The 19,014-nt window shown below is 39.9% G+C and overlaps 1 protein-coding gene across 1 annotated transcript in view; it reads left to right on the top strand.

Annotated features, from left to right (window-relative positions):
- The window catches only part of si:dkey-22o22.2 (neural-cadherin), a 181,737-nt gene extending 165,141 nt beyond the window's left edge, over positions 1 to 16,596 (top strand). The window contains 12 exon segments of the mRNA XM_037783518.1: positions 1,137 to 1,351; positions 4,431 to 4,558; positions 4,658 to 4,785; positions 5,589 to 5,700; positions 7,742 to 7,922; positions 10,744 to 10,910; positions 11,051 to 11,315; positions 11,461 to 11,641; positions 11,999 to 12,249; positions 14,509 to 14,645; positions 14,647 to 14,667; positions 15,817 to 16,596. Of these exon segments, the coding sequence (XP_037639446.1) occupies positions 1,137 to 1,351; positions 4,431 to 4,558; positions 4,658 to 4,785; positions 5,589 to 5,700; positions 7,742 to 7,922; positions 10,744 to 10,910; positions 11,051 to 11,315; positions 11,461 to 11,641; positions 11,999 to 12,249; positions 14,509 to 14,645; positions 14,647 to 14,667; positions 15,817 to 16,479 (2,449 nt within the window). The 3' untranslated portion in view covers positions 16,480 to 16,596.
- The last annotated feature ends 2,418 nt before the right edge of the window (positions 16,597 to 19,014 follow it).

Here is a 19,014-nt window from a genome sequence, read left to right as displayed (position 1 = left end):
TCCCTCCTTCGCTCTCAAAAACTCTTATTAACATTGCCAAATATACACTACCGTTACTTTTAATTAACAGTGTTTCTGTCAAGGTTTTGGTGGATTTGGTTTTATTTTTCTCTCCGTCTGTTATGCCATATTAAATAATGTTGGCGTGTCTGGAAAGAAAACTGCTGCCTCAGCCACTGAGATAGTATTGTAGACAGTATTGCTTTAGAGGTCATGTCCTTAGTATTGTGTTGGAGGATTAAGTTTATTTCCTACCAGTTAAGCTTTGTTTATATTCGTGAGAGACACCGTGGCGCGGGCCTCCGTAGATGGCGCACGTTCTACGAGCTTGCACAGAGACGTTTATGCTTAGCGCGTTGTTCGTTGCAGTATGTTCCAAAACGCCAAAAGGCGTACAAACAAAAAATTCTGTGGATAAGCAAGAAGTCAACGAGTGATACCGGAAAGGAAAGCAGGCTGCCTGGCAACAGTAGTAAACACTAAACACTGACGTACTGTACGTACCGCCAAACATTACATTTGTGTTTTGTAATTATTACTGTCGCAAAACAATCTCTCGTATTCTGTCACCGCCTGCAGCAGAAAGCCTCTTCTTTCCCCAATGTGTTGCCTATTTCTTTCCAAGTATTTAATGTTATGTGACTGTCCCTGTGGCCTCTCAATGAACAGTCGTAGAGATGTACAGGTGAACCTGCTCGGCCAGTCTTCCCTCGAAGGCGTCCATGTTGACATGAAAGGTTCAGCACGAATAATCGGCACGTAGTTAGAAAAATTCAGAGGTGCACGACCAAGTGCAACGACAACTTGCGGAGCCTTCACGCACCATGTGAAAGCCGTGATGACGTAATTTTCAGGTGCACGCACCTCGCACCGGCTTCACTACGGCCAGCATAAACTAGGCTTTACAAACAAATACATTACACACATCCACATGTTTTTTAGACTGTATATTAGGGGTGTCGCAATATACCGGTATCACCGATAAACCATGATATGATTTTAATAGATACTTGCCATCGTTGAGACCTCAAAAATAGGAAGGATTTCTAAACCAAAGGGGGTGGGTCTGGGGGTCCTGGGGAGGTGTTGGTAATATCATCATGTAAACACTAGAATAAACTCTTTCTGCCTCTCAGATGTGTGTGTCCTCCCATGTTCGACGGGCCCGAGTGCCAGCAGACCAAACACAGCTTCGGCGGCCAGGGCTACGCCTGGTTCCCTCCCATCATGCCTTGCTTCCAGAGCCATATCTCCCTGGAGTTCCTAGCTGAGTCGGCGAACGGGCTGCTCCTCTACAACGGGCCACTCGGCCCCGCCCACTCTGGGGAGCAGGAGGACTTCATCGCCGTAGGTGAGTTTACTGCTGAAGCTGCAAAAAAGATCATGAAGTGCAGAAGATATTCTTTATTAATGGCATTAAGAGCAGAACGTTTTTGCATGTATAAAAGGACAAACATGGACATATAAGTATTTCCAGTTGCTCCACTTGATGTGTGATCTCCAAAGTACTGTATAACTTTGGACTACTGGACCTGTGAAGATCAGAGAGCTAGGGCTTCATTCTAGAGACCAAGTTCTACATAGACACCAGCAGAAAATAGACCATAATGCATCGCAACTACAAGATAGTCAGAGTTTTCAAATAGGAGGCGACATGTAGTTTTTATCGAATAGACCATCGTTGTCTTGCTTGTGGCCTTGGCGGAGGTTATGTTTTTACCGGCGTTGGTTTGTTTGTTTGTTTGTTTGTCTGTCAGTTAGCAGGATTACTCCAAAAGTTTGCAATGGATTTGAATGAAATCTTTTGGAGGAGTGGGCTGTAGCACAATGAACAATCCATTTGATTTTGGTGATCCCGCCTCCTTCTGAGAGCAGAGCGATACGTGTGTGGATGTGTGGCGAGACATCGGGGTGTGGGAGCTGCTGTCCGTCCGCGGTGAGAAAGAAAAAAGCGGTAGATGACGGGATGAGACACAACGTAGTGTAACGTTATACAGACATAACAAGGCTGCTGAATGAGAGAGGCATCCGCCGATACGTTACAAGGAAACACACCGTGTTAATAATAAGCCGACCACCTCAGGGTACCGCCAGCTGTGAGCTGTGATCTGTTTTTAAAGTCACGCACCTTGGCGGAGGTCTGCGCTCTCCGAGTGCCATTGTAGTTTATTTATGTATTTATTTTTTATAATTTTGTAGATTAATTTGTTTATTTTGGCATTTATTTTTTTCAAATATGTGTATTTATTTCGGCATGATTTTCCTTTCGCATTTCACCCCTTATTTTTTTCCATAAACTTATTTATTGCCGTATTCTTTACTTTATACAATTCTTTACACATTTATTTTTACATTTCTTTATGCATTTCTGCCTCATTATGCAAATGAGGGGGCCGTCACTCAACATGTGTCATCATGGGGTCAGAGTGCATGACTATATGCTAGCTAGCTAGCTAGCTAATGGTGTCTGCTTCTGCTTATCAACTCCAGTCTTCAATCCCGGCTCCGTACATCAATCAATTAATTAATGACTACATTTGTTTTTAATATTATTTTTGGTACAATGGCATATTTATTTATTTATTCATTTTTGATTTTGGCAGGATCCGTCCTCCATACTCTACTGGACCTGTGAAGATCTCTAATTTGAATATCGGAACCGCACTTTTTAAAATTTTAGACTTTGTTGTCTCACCGTCTTAGTGCTCTGTACTAAAAGTATTGGACGAATAAAAAGAATGACCAACTGACGAACAAGCAGTCACAACAACGATGCTACATTTATTAATATTATCGTTTTCAGCCGCCTCAAACTGACGAGTGTGAAGCTTGTTGGTGCGGCTCCTCTGAACATTGAAATCTCTGTTTGAAACGCGGCATCCCTTTACTAAAAGTTGAAACATTATTTTCAACTTCTAACAAACATGCTAATCTCACAGCGCTGGTGGGAACGTGCCGCCGCTCGTCCTTTTCAACAAACACAAAGCGTGAATCAATCCGGCGCTGTAAAGACAGATTCTCGGTGGACGAAGAGCTTCATAAACTCTAATGTCAGCTCCCGGCGGTCCTGATGTGGTGCTGACGGATTAGCCTGCCGATGGCTTCTTGCATAATCTTGTGGCATTAAAGTTATGTAATTATTGAACCCGGCCGGCTGCTACGTGACCACATGGAGGGGAAAATCAAAGATGGCTGCAGCATTGATCACTGTGGAGCATTTTTCACTTACATATTCAATAACGTGGCTGTGAGGTTGATCAGGTCACGCTCACGACACAAACACACATCTGATGTGACCAGCAGCTGAGAGGATATTGGAAAACACACACACACAGAATTGACTGAGTGAATTCCTGCAGTTGTTGATGGGATTCAGCAGCTTACACAGCGATACAGAGAACTGATGTATCATCAACACATCACCCTTTCAGAAACAAAGGGAAAAAGTGAACTAAACCAAAAATACTCTTAGTAGGGCTGTCAAATTAAACGCGATAATAACGTGTTAACGCAAATACGTTTTAACGCCACTAATTTCTTTAACTCATTAATTGGTCTTTCGGAGGTTGTAGTGGGCTCAGTTTTAAAGCTAAAGTGAAGAGACTGGTATCATGTGAAACTACAAAGCCCTACGGATTGTTAGTCCGTACGTCCATACGTTTGTACAACGGTCCGGTCCATTCTCGTGAACGCAATATCTCACGAATGCTTGGAGGGAATTTCTTCAAATCTTGCACAAACGTTGGATGAACTGATCATTATTTTTATTTATTTATATTAATTTATTATTTTCATCACTATTTATTTATTTACTTGTATTCATACATTTAGATTTGTAATTTTAAAAATGTAATTCATCATATTTTGTTTTTAATAATATTTATTTATTTATTTTATTTAATTATTACTATTACCTTTTTTTTCTCTCCTTTGTTTTTGAATAGTTTGTTTTTCTATCTTATTTTATTTGTTATGGTTTAGGTTGTTGTAGTCTTTTTTCTTAAAGAAGCAATAAAAAAAAGAAGAAATGATTAGACTTTGGTGATCAAAGGTCACTGTGACCTCACAAAACACGTTTTGGTCGTAACTCAAGAATTCATATACTAATTATGACAACTTTACACAAATGACTAACAGGATAAAATGATGAAGTGACATTTTGGACAGACATGGATGTAAACTGTAACCTGACTGGTTTTTGTATGACTGTATGCGGGGACATACAACCACGAGGCAGTAATTCTAGCTTCTTTTTTTTGTCAGAGTATTTGATTTATTGGTTGCTGTCTGGATGTAATGAGATTTCAACAAATATAACAGAAAATGTGTTTGAACAGTACCAGTGCTACCTTTAAGGCCACTGCCGGCCAGTCGTGTGGTTTCACTGTGAGCAGGAAAATATAAACTAAGAATCTCATCCTCCCATCCAGAGCTGAGGAACGGGGTTCCAGCTCTGAGTATAAACCACGGTTCGGGAACATTGACCCTGCAGCTCCCGCCGAAATCCACCGTCACCGACCGGCGCTGGCATCGCCTCGACATCGTCAGCGACGGGAAGGTAGGTTTCTCATTTCTGTTAGTGGTGGGATTAAAGGACAAACTGTCCAGTAGATTCAGTGGAGGTTGTTGACGGCGGTGTGCGTCTCATTGTGTTCAGGCCGTCCAGCTGATCCTGGACCAGTGTGGGGGGGTGGCGGTCAATGAGTTGGAGGGTGTCGGGGGGGACAGTCAGGAGACGGATGAGTCCGGCTGCAGAGCTGCTGGAGAGACGCCAGGAAACCAGAGGTGAGGACACGCCGACCGTCACTCTACACATTTACATTTATAATACTAATATTTAATAAAGAGACTATAATCTACAAACTCTTCCTCCTCCTCCTCCTCCTCCTCCTCCTCTGTCTCATGCTGCTCCCCTCTACTCCGTCCTCCTTCTACCTCCTCATTCTCCCCCTCTTCATTCCTCCCATCCTCCTCCTCTCTCCCATTTTTTCTCATCTTCTCATCTTCTGTTTCCATTTTTCTATCTTCCTCCTCCATCTATCTTACACTGTCTCCTCCTTTTCTTCCTACCTTCTCCTTGCTCCCTCTTCTCCTCCTCCTATCTGTTTTCCTTCCCCTCACATTGTTTCCCCCTCATCCTCCTCCTCTTCCTCATCATCTACCCATTTCCATTTTCCATTTTCCATCCTCCTCCTCCTCCTCCATCTCTACTTATCTTACTCCTTTTTCTTCCTACCTGCTCCCTCTTCTCCTCTCCTTGTTTCTCGTCACTCTTCTTCTTCCTCATGTCCTCATGGTTTTTGCCTCCTCCAATCTTTTCATTCCTCATCCTCCTCCTCTTCTTGTTACTCTCTTTCTCATATTCCTATCTGCTCCTCCTCTTCCTCCACCCTGTCCTCTCATCCCATATTTCATTATTTCCATCCTCCACATTTTCCTCCTCTTCGTCCTCCTCTCTTTCACTTTGTCCATCTCCTCCTCTTCCACCTCCTCCTCTTCCTCCTTCTCCTCCTCCTCCACCTCCTCCTCCTCCTCCTCCTCTTCCTCCTTCTCCTCCACCTCCTCCTCCTCTTCCTCTTCCTCCTCAGGTATCTGAATGTCTTCCAGCCTCTTCAGTTGGGAGGAGTGAAGGAAACATCTCCTCATCGGCGTTACCGTAGTTTCACCGGCTGCATCCGCAACCTGGTGGTGGACAGTCAGGTACCACCACTGTGTGTGTGTGTGTGTGTGTGTGTGTGTGTGTGTGTGTGTGTGTGTGTGTGTGTGTGTGTGTGTGTGTGTGTGTGTGTGTGTGTGCGCGCGCGCGCACGCGCGCGCGCGTGCGTGTGTGTCTCCATCCCAGAGATCATTAGCATCTCCTCCATGTGTGCGTTTCTTGTTTTTAAATGCAGTATTAATGTTAGTAAGTCTGAATCTGTGTGTTTCTGCATGAATGTATTCACTCTTCCCCTGAACTACGTGGTGGATAGTGTGCGTGTGTGTGTGTGTGTGTTTGTGTGTATCATGTGTGTGTATCGTGTGTGTGTACCATGTGTGTGTGTGTGTGTGTGTGCCGGGGGGACGACAGTTGGACAGATGGGGGTGCGAGCCAAGGCCAACATCACAGTCCAAAATATAATATAAATGAAAAGAAGCTTCCGCCTCCTGAAACTAAATGAGCTGCTGCTCAACCTCCCAGAATATTCCCCAGGAAAAACTTCTTCTTCCTCCTCCTACCCATAATCCCTTGTGTTTTGGGGGTTGTTTCCTTTACTGCATTGGGAGGTTGGGATGGCGTCCTCACTCCTAACGAGCTTCACCACAGATGTGATGTTGGAGAACTGAGACTCGTCATATTTTCAGTGTGGAATTACACAATGTGTTCGTGGTTTAAATCATGACAACATTGTTGCTACGTAACTGATGATAGAAACTCACCTAGTGTCCTTTTCAAAAATGTTTCAATCAAGGAACAAGCAAAGAAATTAATTTAAATCAACCCTAGGTACTGTAAGAATCTGTTTGTCCTAAACTACTGGTCACATTTTTTATGTAATTCATGATGAACATTCATGATTCCCGGAGGATGAATCACGATGTTTAGTGAACCTTCCTCTGGCACCACCATCAGGACAAAATTACTTCCACAAGAGACAATCAAATATGGAGGACGAAACCTGACAAAATCAAAAATAAATAAATGAATCGATAAATAACTAATTGTCATTAAATATAGTAAAAATAATATGAAATATAAATGTACCCATTAATTAATTGATACAATTGGACATAAATTCAAATTTCTGTTTTAATTTGGTTCTTAATTTATCTATCTTTGTATGAATTCCCTTATTTATTTACTCTTCTGGTTAATTTTCACTTTTATATATTTACGTATTTATTTTTATTAATTTGTAATTTTATTTATTTCTTTTTGCATTTAATTATTTTTTTTGTTTTTTTATATATTTATTTTATGTATAAAATGCATAAATACATAAATAAATACACACATTTAAAAATACAGATTAAATAAATTTTTAAAAATTAGAAAATAATTAAATAATGAATGCCAAAAAAAAATGTAAAAAATTATTAAAAGATAAATACATAAATAAATAAAAATTAATACAAATAAAAATAAATCAAGAATCAAGTTAAATCAGAAATATCAATTTATGTCACATTTTATTAATTAATTGATGGCTACATTATTTTTAATATTATTTTTGCTATATTTAATGACATACTTATGTATTTATTTATTTATTTATATATTTTTTTATTTTGGTAGGTTCCGTCCTCCTTAGTTAAAGTGTCATGTTCCCCGGAGGATTAAACCTTTTGATTTTGTAAATGTCATTAGCTTTCACATGGCCAAATGTTTTATGACAGAAGAAAGAGAAACATGATCCACCGTAACGTGCTTCTGTCTGCTCTGTAATCAGAGACGATTCATTCAGAAATTCAAAACACATTTTAGAGTTTGTGCGTTAAGGTGGTTTGACACACCACAAAATGAGAGCACTGCACGGCTGCCAGATGAAAACAAAGAACATGTTGAGACATTTAGTGCATGTCAAATTCAGTCTTACTGCATTTCAGCCTGAAAACTCCTCTGATCACATTTACGTGACTCAGGGCAGCAGCTTTTATAAAGGTTGTAAGGAAAGAGATTTGCATAGATGATGATGGCTAGAAATTAAAAATGAGAAAGAGAAAAACAATCTTGACAAGATACTCATCCGTCTCACTCCCTCAGGTGTACGACCTGGCGTCTCCAGGTGAGAGCGTGGACAGCACCCCGGGGTGCCGGCTGACAGACGGGGTGTGTGTGACGGCGGCCGGTCCCTCCTGCGGGGCTCACGCCTCCTGCCTCGCCGACTGGGGCTCCTTCAGCTGCGAGTGCCACCCAGGATACACCGGACACAAGTGTGACAGCGGTGAGGAGCCTGACACTGGTAGATGTGGAGACTTGGAGGGGGCGTTTTTAATTCTGTCATCCACTCACAGCACTCGATGTCCACACAAGTTTAATTGTTGGCTTAACAGATCTGTTTGTGGTGCCCGTTATTTAACCCCAAAACAGAGGGATATTTGACTGTTTAGTCCATCCGCATTGCCTCAAAAAACAACCTCCTCATTCATGTTAATGGCACTTTAGGGGTCGGGATTCAGAGGCTCCAGCAAAAAAATTAAAATAAAGAAAACAGGGTAATTCAGATGAAAAGTTTGCACTTTTCTTCACAGTCATGAAGACGGAGCATGCTTCAATAATTAGTTATATATTTATCTTCCTGACAAACTTCATATTAATTCCCTTATTTATTTACTCTGCTGTTTACTTTTCCTTTTTATTTATTTATGTATTTATGTTTTTAATGTATTTATTTATTTTTGCATTTATTTCTTTATGCAATTATTTTTCATTTATTTTTTTATTTTTGCATTTATTTTTCTTTATTTTATATTTATTTTTAAATGTGTGTATTTATTTATGTATTTATTTATTTCTGCACGATTTTCCCTTTGCATTGACCCCATGATGACACACGTTGAGTGACAGCCCCCTCATTTGCATAATGAGGCAGAAATGCATAAAGAAATTTATAATGAAAACAATATATGAATAAATAAGTTTGGGAAATATACAGACGTAGGCAAAGTTGTTGGTAACGTTCCGTTAAAGAGAGAAAAACCCACAAATTGTCACTGAAATAACTTGAAACTGACAAAAGTAATAATAAATAAAAATTCACTGAAAATTAACTAATGAAAATCAGATATTGTTTTTGAATTATGGTTCAGCAGAATCATTTAAAAAAACAAACTAATGAAACTGGCCTAGACAAAAATGATGGTAACATTAACTTAATATTTTGTTGCACAACCTTTTGAGGCAATCACTGCAATCAAGTGATTTCTGTAACTCTCAATGAGACTTCTGCACCTGTCGACAGGTATGTTGGCCCACTCCTCGTGAGCAAACTGCTCCAGCTGTCTCAGGTTTGAAGGGTGCCTTCTCCAGACTGCATGTTTCAGCTCCTTCCACAGATGTTCAATAGGATTTAGATCCGGGCTCATAGAAGGCCACTTCAGAATAGTCCAATGTTTTGTTCTTAGCCATTCTTGGGTGTTTTTAGCTGTGTTTTGGGTCATTATCCTGTTTGAGGACCCATGACCTGCGACTGAGACCAAGCTTTCTGACACTGGGCAGCACATTTCGCTCCAGAATGCCTTGATAGTCTTGAGATTTCATTGCACCCTGCACAGATTCAAGACACCCTGTGCCAGATGCAGCAAAGCAGCCCCATAACATAACCGAGCCTCCTCCATGTTTCACATTAGGTACAGTGTTCTTTTCTTTGGATGCTTCATTTTTGCGTCTGTGAACATAGAGCTGATGTGACTTGCCAAAAAGCTCCAGTTTTGTCTCATCTGTCCAAAGGACATTCTCCCAGAAGCTTTGTGGCTTGTCAATATGCATTTTGGCATATTCCAGTCTCGCTTTTTTATGATTTGGTGTCCTCCTCGGTTGTCTTCCATTAAGTCCACTTTGGCTCAAACAGTGACGGATGGTGCGATCTGACACTGATGTACCTTGACCTTGGAGTTCACCTCTAATCTCTTTGGAAGTTGTTCTGGGCTCTTTGGTTACCATTCGTATTATCCGTCTCTTCAATATGTCATCAATTTTCCTCTTGCGGCCACGTCCAGGGAGGTTGGCTACAGTCCCATGGACCTTAAACTTCTGAATAATATGTGCAGCTGTAGTCACAGGAACATCAAGCTGCTTGGAGATGGTCTTATAGCCTTTACCTTTAACATGAAGGTCTATAATGTTCTTTCTGATCTCCTGAGACAACTCTCTCCTTAGCTTTCTGTGGTCCATGTTCAGTGTGGTACACACCATGATGCCAAACAGCACAGTGACTACTTTTTACCCTTTAAATAGGCAAACTGACTGATTACAAGTTTGAAGATACCTGTGATGCTATTTACAGGACACACCTTAGTTTAATATGTCCCTATGGTCACATTATTTTACATCTTTTCTAGGGGTACCATCATTTTTGTCCTGGCCAGTTTCATTAGTTTGTTTTTTAAAATGATTCTGTTGAACCATAATTCAAAAACAATATCTGATTTTCATTAGTTTATTTTCAGTAAATTTTTATTTATTATTACTTTTGTCAGTTTCAAGTTATTTCAGTGACTATTGTGGGTTTTTCTCTCTTTAACGGAACGTTACCAACAACTTTGCCTACGTCTGTATAAGGGATGTAATGCAAAGAGAAAATTGTGCAGAAATAAATAAATGCATAAATATAAAAATAAAAATAAAATAAATCAATGCAAAATCAATTAATTAATATAAAAAATAATAAAAATAAATATATAAAAGGGAAAATTAAACAGCAGGGTAAATAAATAAGAGAATAATACAAAGATAGATAAATAAAGATGCAAATTAAAACAGAAATATCAATTTATGTCACATTTTATCAATTCATTAATGGCTACTTTTATTTTTAATATAATTTTTGCTACATTTAATGACATTTATTTATTTATTGAAACATTTATGTATTTATTCATTTATTTTTTATTTTGACAGGTTCCGTCTTCCATAGTTAACGTTCACTTTCATTTAAAACTAATAAAGATTATCAGCAGAGAAGGGTTTGTTTAAAGTGTGAAAGCTGTTGTAAGTTGTAAGTCATGTGACTGAAACTTAACATGACTTCATATGTCTTCTCTCAGTCGTCCCAGAGTTCTCCTTCGACTTGGGCAGCGTTGTGCGTTACCAGCTCAGAGGAGGCGGCAGCTCTCGCCGCACAAACGTGCAGCTGCTCCTCCGAACGAGAGCCGCCTCGGGCACCCTGCTCTCCGTGACGTCCCGGGAGGCCAACGAGTACATCTTCCTGGAGGTCAGTCCATCATCAACTGACCTTTGACCTCACACATTTCTACACACAAAGACAGTCTTACAAGGAGGCATGAATATCAAAATCAACGATAGACATGAGGCATTATGGGAAGGTTTTTCAAATGTTCTTCTCTCTCTCAGATCATGGAGGGTCACGTCTCCGTTCGTGCCAACCTCGGCGACGGCGCCCACGCCCTGCGGCTCCCTGGCCAGCGGGTGGATATTGGGCAGTGGGTCCTGGTCAGCCTCAGTCGCCGTGACAACCTGTTTACCCTGCGGCTGGAACAGGGCGGGGGCTCGCGGGAGGTCCAGGCCCGGCTGGGGAACCGCCGGGAGATCGTGGTTCACCCGGCCAGCGTGATGGTCGGCAACAGCCCGAACGCTGGAGAGAAAACCGACTTTCAGGGTGAGACCTGGATCTGATCTGGATTCTACTGGTCACATGCGTTCATACTCTTTTAACATAAGATTTGGTCAAATTAGTGAATCATATCAAACATATTTATGGATTGTGAACCAAACCAAACTAAACTGGACGTTTCCTCCTGCAGGCTGTCTGCGGGACGTTCGTTTTAACGCTCAGGTCCTGCCTCTGGACGGGCAGAGCCGTGACTTGGTGACGGTGCTGGAGAGGCGGGGCGTCACCTCGGGGTGCTCCAGCGACGCCTGCAGCAGCCAACCCTGCCGCAGCCCGCTGCGCTGCATCGACCTGTGGAGGAAACACCAGTGCAAGTAAGAAACACACACAACGGACCCTCCACTGGTTTACTCAGAGAGTATAGATGCAAAAAGACAACAGCCGCTGCCGCCATTTTGGACTGAAAAGGCTTATTAAATGTATAATATTTTATTGCTCAACACAGGCCATTATGACAGTGGAATAGATATATTATTGTTTTACTTTTGTACGGCTCTTTGTAGGCGGACGTTTTACTGGCGTCCGGTAGTCGCTTCCAGTCCAAAATGGCAGAATGGTAGCTCTGCAGCTGGACGCTGATGTTGCAATGGAACTATTGACTTTCAATTCTTATCAATATATGTTCTTTGGTTTACTTTAGACTTGATGTCATTAACCCGTCTCTCTCCCAGGTGCCCCGGCGGTCAGGTGACGGTGACCGATGACTCCGATCAGCAGCATTGCGTGCCTTCGCCATGCGGACCATCTTCCTGCCGTAATGGCGGCACCTGCCAGGCGCTATCGCCTGACAGCTACCGGTGCCGGTGTCAGGAGGGGTTCAGGGGTCAGCGCTGTGAACTGGGGCAGGTCAAAGGTCACCGGCTGGCCGCCCTCAGCCCCAGCTCCATCCTGGCCATCAGCATGTGTCTGCTCGTCTTCTTCGGTAAGAGACAAGAGAGTTATTTATTAACCGTACTTGAAACAATAAACAGTCTTTAGGTAACAAACCAAACAGTGAGAGATTTAACTAAACACTCTTCTTTCTGACTCACAGGCAGCGATGCATTTTCTATTTCCCCTTTTTTTGGAGTAAATAGAAGAACTGGCTAGTTAGCAGTGATCATAAATAAAGAGCAACATGTACAGTAGGGGTGGGAAAAATAAATCGATTCACCTATGGTATCGCATTTTTTTTTTTTTTTACAATTTTGAAATAGACTTTGTAATGTCAGAATCGATATATTTGCTTAATTTGAGTTTATGTGGAGGTAGAAGGAAGTTACCGCTTTTATTGTTGTAGTCTGAGTAATGTGACGTCATATCCGTTCCGTATCCGTCAACCAAAACAAACCGCAGCAAAGTAGAAAATGTTGGAGGGTCTGCGTGGATATGACCTGCACCCTCACATGTTAAATCCAAAGTGGTAAATACTACACATCCAGTAAAGTATGGAAACACTTTGGGTTTCACACATTGCAGGAAAAGCAGAGCTAGACATCACGGCTAAAGCTGCATGCTAACTCTGTCATGGACAGGAAACGTTATTGTATTGTGGTAACGTGCGGTCAAGTGGGCCGTCACTCTCATCTCCGTGGTCAAATGGGCCGACGCTACAACTGTAGAGCACCCATATACTGACATTTATGTTAAATGCATTCAAACGGCCCCGATGGAACTGACCATGGATGTAGAAAGAGAGCGGAGCTGACGGGAGAGCTAGAGACGACCTTGGAGAAGTTAGAGGAAGTATACTCGTGTGACTACATCCGCTTTTCAAAATAAGGTGTTAACAAAGGGAACTGTATAAAATACATATATGGAAATAAGATTGATTGTATTATATTCCCCAGAAGTATAAAACATTACATGTCCCTTATAAATTAAAAAGAAAATACCACTAATTTGTGAAGGAAATGTCTTTGTTCTTTGATTTGTGGGTTGCTGGAAACAAAAATAATTCCTAACAATGACTGATATATTTGACTTCAGGACTTCTCTGACTACATACATGCTGCAAATCAAACATTTTTACTGTATTAATTTAGATATTTTCCAAAGTAAAAATCCCTAGAAGTGTATGATTCATCTTTTTCCCATGGTCTAGTGTAAAATAAAGTGAACAGAAATCGCAATAAATCGCAATACCATAAAAAAAATCACAATACATATCTAATCGGCACCCAAGTGTTGTGGTAGTATCAAATCAGGAGATAGGTGAATCGTCCCAGCCCTACAGTACAGCAACTGAAACAGAAAATACAAAGAAAAGTAGATGAATCTCTATGAGCCAAACACCAGCACAGATCTGATAAAATACTCCACCACTGGGAGGAGATATGTGTGCTTTTATGAGATTTATGGGTTTCCAAATGTAAACAATTACTTTATTTTCAATTGACATTAAATATGAATACACATATTGATATTTTTGACCCTGGCCGACTGTATAAAACACTTTCAAAGATGTTCCCAAATGAAGAAAACCTTGAAGGATTAATAGTTTGTTAACATCAACTCTTAAATCTAGTTAAACTGAGAGTGATGAGTCTGTAACTGAATGTGATGTAAACTCAGCCGTCTCCTCTAAAGACCTTTTGTTCTAAACTTGTGTAACAGTGAGCTGAACACATCAATAGGTTTTCCATTAGCATCGATCGTGAACCTTCAGACCGCGTTACGTAAAGTTCACAAAACAATCGTGTCATTTTTATGACGTCAATACATCGGATGAATTAAAGCAATGGTTGTGATGTTTTCTCAGTGTGGTTGTATGAGGTAATTTATCCATAGTCAGTGTATTACCTACAGTAGATGGAGAAACGAAGTGCTCCAGATTGATGCATTTAACTTTAAAATATACAAAATCCGAGGATCTACCCAGCACAGTCTCACAAAATTTGAAACCCTGGTGAAGCCTGTTGTAATTTGTAGCAGAGCAGTGTCGCATTTTGTTAATAATTACTAAAACAAGCGCAATAAAAAGTGATTTTGTGACAATCATCACCTTGGTGAGATTGGGCAGCCACGGGTGAAAACATGAATCAGCGCCTGTGATTGAGGCTAAATGACTCCACAGAGCAGCTTTAATGAGCTGCTGCTACTAACGTACAGGAAGGAAATGAAATCTGTCCCGGTGGTGCAGAAACACATCAACGCACAGATGCATAGTAATATCGTCCTGTGTGTGTGTGTGTGTGTGCAGCGGTGCTGGTGGCGGTGACGGTGTGGAACCAGAAAGGCAGCCGTAACAAGTTCAGGAAGCGAGGAGTTTACCACATCCCCGCTGAACACGAGAGCTGGGAGGACATCCGAGAAAACATCCTCAACTACAACGAGGAGGGGGGGGGGGGAGCAGGACCAGGTACACACGCACACACACACACACACACACACATACACTCACACACACACGATGTACAATGTTCTCTTTTACGTAACAGCTTTAACTTTTATAAAGAAGACAAGGACCCTTAACACTGTTAAAAGCTTGAAACTAGAACATTTTATTGATAAACAGACAATCAGGTTTATTGCTAAGCAGGTTTTCACATACAAGGAATTGGCCTTGGTGTTTGGTGCATATCAATAAACATATTCATATATAAAAATATAGAAAAATCTAAAAATATGTAAATGAAAAGAGCAGTAGAATATGTGAAATGTACAGAGGTAATAATCCAATAGACGTGCGTTAATGTGATGCATTGAGTCAGATTTGAGACTTTACATATATTATTATTATTATTATTATTATTATATAATATATTATTAGAGAATATTTGCAATTTTGATTTTATTTTTGAATTGGAGGAAGTGAACCTCGAGATCAGAGGTCAAGGGACACCTTTGAAAATGGCCATGCCAGCTTTTCCTCACCAAACGTTTGTTTGTAACGTTAATTAAGCTCCTTGGCGACAAGCTAGTATGACATGGTTGGTACCAATGGATTCATTAGATTTATCTAGTTTCATACAATACCAGCATCTTCACTCTAGCTTTAAAACTGAGCCTGCTACAATCTAAAACTCACAGGTTGCGATAATGCGTGAAAGAAATAAAACGAAACGTTTTTATAACGAATTTGCGTTAACATGTTATGTAAGGGATAATGTACAGCGAGCCGGTCATCGTTGTGAAAGAAACCCAGACAGGGCGATGAAACCCTGAAAGGGATTCTTTCACAACAATGACCCCCTAGCTGTACATTATCCCGCTTATTACACGGCTACTTACTGAAGAAATCAATAATTTGACACAAAAACGGTACGCCAGAGTCCGACATCAGAGCTGCGCCCATAGCAACGGTCTGTTATACAGAAATAACAGACCGTAGAACACCGGGATTGACCAATCAGAATCGAGTATTCAACACAGCCGTGTTATAACACTAAATATTTGTGTGTGTTAAAGGAAATTTTTTGTAGTATTGAAAACCAACTCTTTAGAGAAGACTGAGGAGGATTGAATACCAATATGTTTGTCCCTCCTTCCCTTCTTCCTTTCCTTCCAGAACGGCTATGACATCACAGAGTTGAAGCGTCCGCTGTGCTCCAGTCTGTCCCAGTCGTCGTCCTGCACCACCGCCCCGCTCATCAAATCCTCGCCCGGCTCCCAGGAGGAAGTTCACCCGTCCGGCTCCTCCTGCAGCTCTGGCGCTCCCTACCTCAGCATCCCACATCACCACCATCACCCCCACCACTATCAGCACGCCCCCGCCAACAGCTACACCAGCGACGCCACCTACGCCAACTTCACCACTCACAGGGACATGGAGACGAGCAACGGTTATGCGGACGCCCCGTCGGGGTCGCGCTCTCACGTGGACTTTAAAAGCTACGTGGCGAGAATCATCTGGGAGGCGGACAACGACAGCGAGGCGCTGCCGCCGGACGCCTACCACGTCTGGTGTGTGGAAGGCTCGGGGTCGTCGGTAGGAAGCCTCAGCTCGCTGGGGTCGGCCGCGTCACGTAGAAACATTGTCATCGCCCCCGGCGACGAAGAGGAGGAAGAAGATGAAGGAGGGTTTGTTAACGACAGGCTGTCGCGGTGGGGCCCCAAGTTCCAGTCGCTCAGCGAGATGTACGACCGGCCCCAGCTGGCCCTAACGTACAGGGAGGCTGTGGCCTACATACAGAGGAGCCACAGCCACAACCCGCTGCCTCAGCACCACTAGGGGGCACTACACTACCCCCACCCACACACGGTTCATACAGACTGGGAGGGACGGCGGGCTGCGTTCACGTCCAATCTGAAACAAACCAAATAAAAACAGGATGAGTTGTACAGATAATTACGGAAGCCCTGAAAGGGCCAAAAATAAATGACTCAATAAATAAATAAATATGTCAGCCATATGTAGCCATTAATTAATTGATGAAATGTGACTTAAAATAATATTTTTGTTTTAATTTGCTTCTTTATATACTTATCTTTGTATTAATGCCCTTATTTATTTACTCTTCTGTTTTAATTTTATTCATTTTTTAATTTATTTATATTTGCATTTATTTTTTATTTATTTTATATTTGTTTTTGAATGTTGTATTTATTTCTGCATTTGTGCATTTATTTATTCATTTATTTCTGCATGAGTTTCCCTTTGCATTTCACCCCTTATTTATTTCCCCAAACTTATTTATTTATATATTCTTTTCTTTTTACATTTCTTCATGTATTTCTGCCTCATTATGCAAATGAGGGGGCTGTCACTCAACATGTGTCATCATGGGGTCAATGCAAAGGGAAAATCGTGCAGAAATAAATATAAATAAATTTAAAAATAAATAAAAAATATTTTTTTTAAATGCAAATTAAATAAATAAATGAAATAATACAAAAATGAATACATTAATTTAAAACATTTATAAAATAAATACATAAATAAATAAAAAGGAAAATTAAACAGAAGAGTAAATACATAAGCAAATTAATACAAAGATAAATAAATAAAGAAGTCAATTAAAACAGAAATATCAATTTATGTCACATTTCATTAATTATTAAACTGTCAGAATCAGGACAGATATTTTCAGGACAGATATTTTCTCATCTTTTGGTTTATTAAATATCAGATTAAAGTTCATGTTAGGGAGTTTAAAGAAGTGAGATAAACACAGTGCATTCATTATAAATGAAGGAGGCACAGAGAAGTAATGAAGGGTTAAAAAAACAAACAAGATAGAAATAAATGTTTGGATTACAAATGTAAATGTGTCCACATTTCTGAGATATTGAGAAAGAATACAATTCTTTAACTGCCTGACAGATTTTCATCTGAAAGAAACTCTAATTTTGTTGTCAAAAGTCAAAAAAGTCCTAATCAGCCACAAAAAAAACACCTGTGTGGGTGAACACTGGGCCTTGAAATCTGATTGGCTGCACCAGACAAACCTCAAATATCTCCATCCTGATTGGCTGCTGGCCCTGACTATAGGCGGGAGCAACCTCTCAACCTGTAACTGTGTGTTCAGTGAGCCATGAGGAGCCAACAGGAGCAGAGACACTGTGAGTTAAACAAACATTTTAAAGCTTCTCTGTTTAAATTGAACTCAAGATATTCTGAAGGCACAAGTTTGGTTTGTAGAAACATTTATTCTTAGTGATCAAACAGAAACAAACTGGTTCACACTCAAAGTAAAGAGTTTCTAAACACTTTAAAGTTCTCATTTCTGGTGTTTTTATTAGTCCGAATACTTTTCACACATACTGGATGTGAACCAGTTTGCTTCTTTTTTGCTGGTGTAAACGCACTAGAAAACTTATGGAGGACGGAACCTGCCAAAATCAAACATATATACATAAATGACTCAATAAATTAATAAATGTAGCAAAAATAATATTAAAAATAAATGTAGCTATTAATTAATTGATCAAATATGACATAAATTGATATTTCTGTTTTAATTTTCTTCTTTATTTATTTATCTTTAATTTCCTTATTTATTTACTCATTTATGTCATTAAATTTATACATTTATATATTTTTATTTATTTTTGCATTTATTTTTTACTCATTTTATATTTATTTTTAAATGTATGTATTTATGCATTTATTTATTTCTACACGATTTTCCCTTTGCATTGACCCCATGATGACACACGTTGAGTGACAGCCCCCTCATTCGTATAATGAGGCAGAAATGTATAACGAAAATAATATAGAAATAAATAAGCCTGGGGAAAAGCATGCAGAAATAAATTAATAAATAAATACATAAATAAATACATATATTTAAAAATAAATGAAAAATAAATGCAAAAATATTAATAAAGAAATAAAGAAATACATAAATTAATATAAGGGAAAATTGAACAGAAGAGTAAGTAAATAAGGGGATTAATACAAAGATAAATAAATAAAGAAGCAAATTAAAACAAATATCAATTTGTCACATTTTATAAATTAATTCATGACTACATTTATTTTTAATATTATTTTTGCCGCATTCAATGACATATTTATTCATTTATTTTTTATTTTGGCCATAAAAACTCCCTCGGTGGCTATAGCAGTATGTATTTGTTGTGTCTTTTTAGAGCTACAACCAGCTATTTTCATCATATATTAATCTGTCAAGTATTTTCTCAATTAATTGCCTAGTTAGTGTGAAATGCAGATGACAACAAGCCAGGGTCAAGTCTTAAAATCCTCACAATCAAGAAGCATTTTTGCTTGAAAAATTACTTGAAAACACAAAATATCTTCCTA

The sequence above is a fragment of the Sebastes umbrosus genome, chromosome 11 (assembly GCF_015220745.1).
Source record: "Sebastes umbrosus isolate fSebUmb1 chromosome 11, fSebUmb1.pri, whole genome shotgun sequence".
Taxonomy (NCBI): Eukaryota; Metazoa; Chordata; class Actinopteri; order Perciformes; family Sebastidae; genus Sebastes; species Sebastes umbrosus.
Note: the sequence above shows the minus strand (reverse complement) of the source record. Positions and strands in the feature narration are given on the sequence as shown.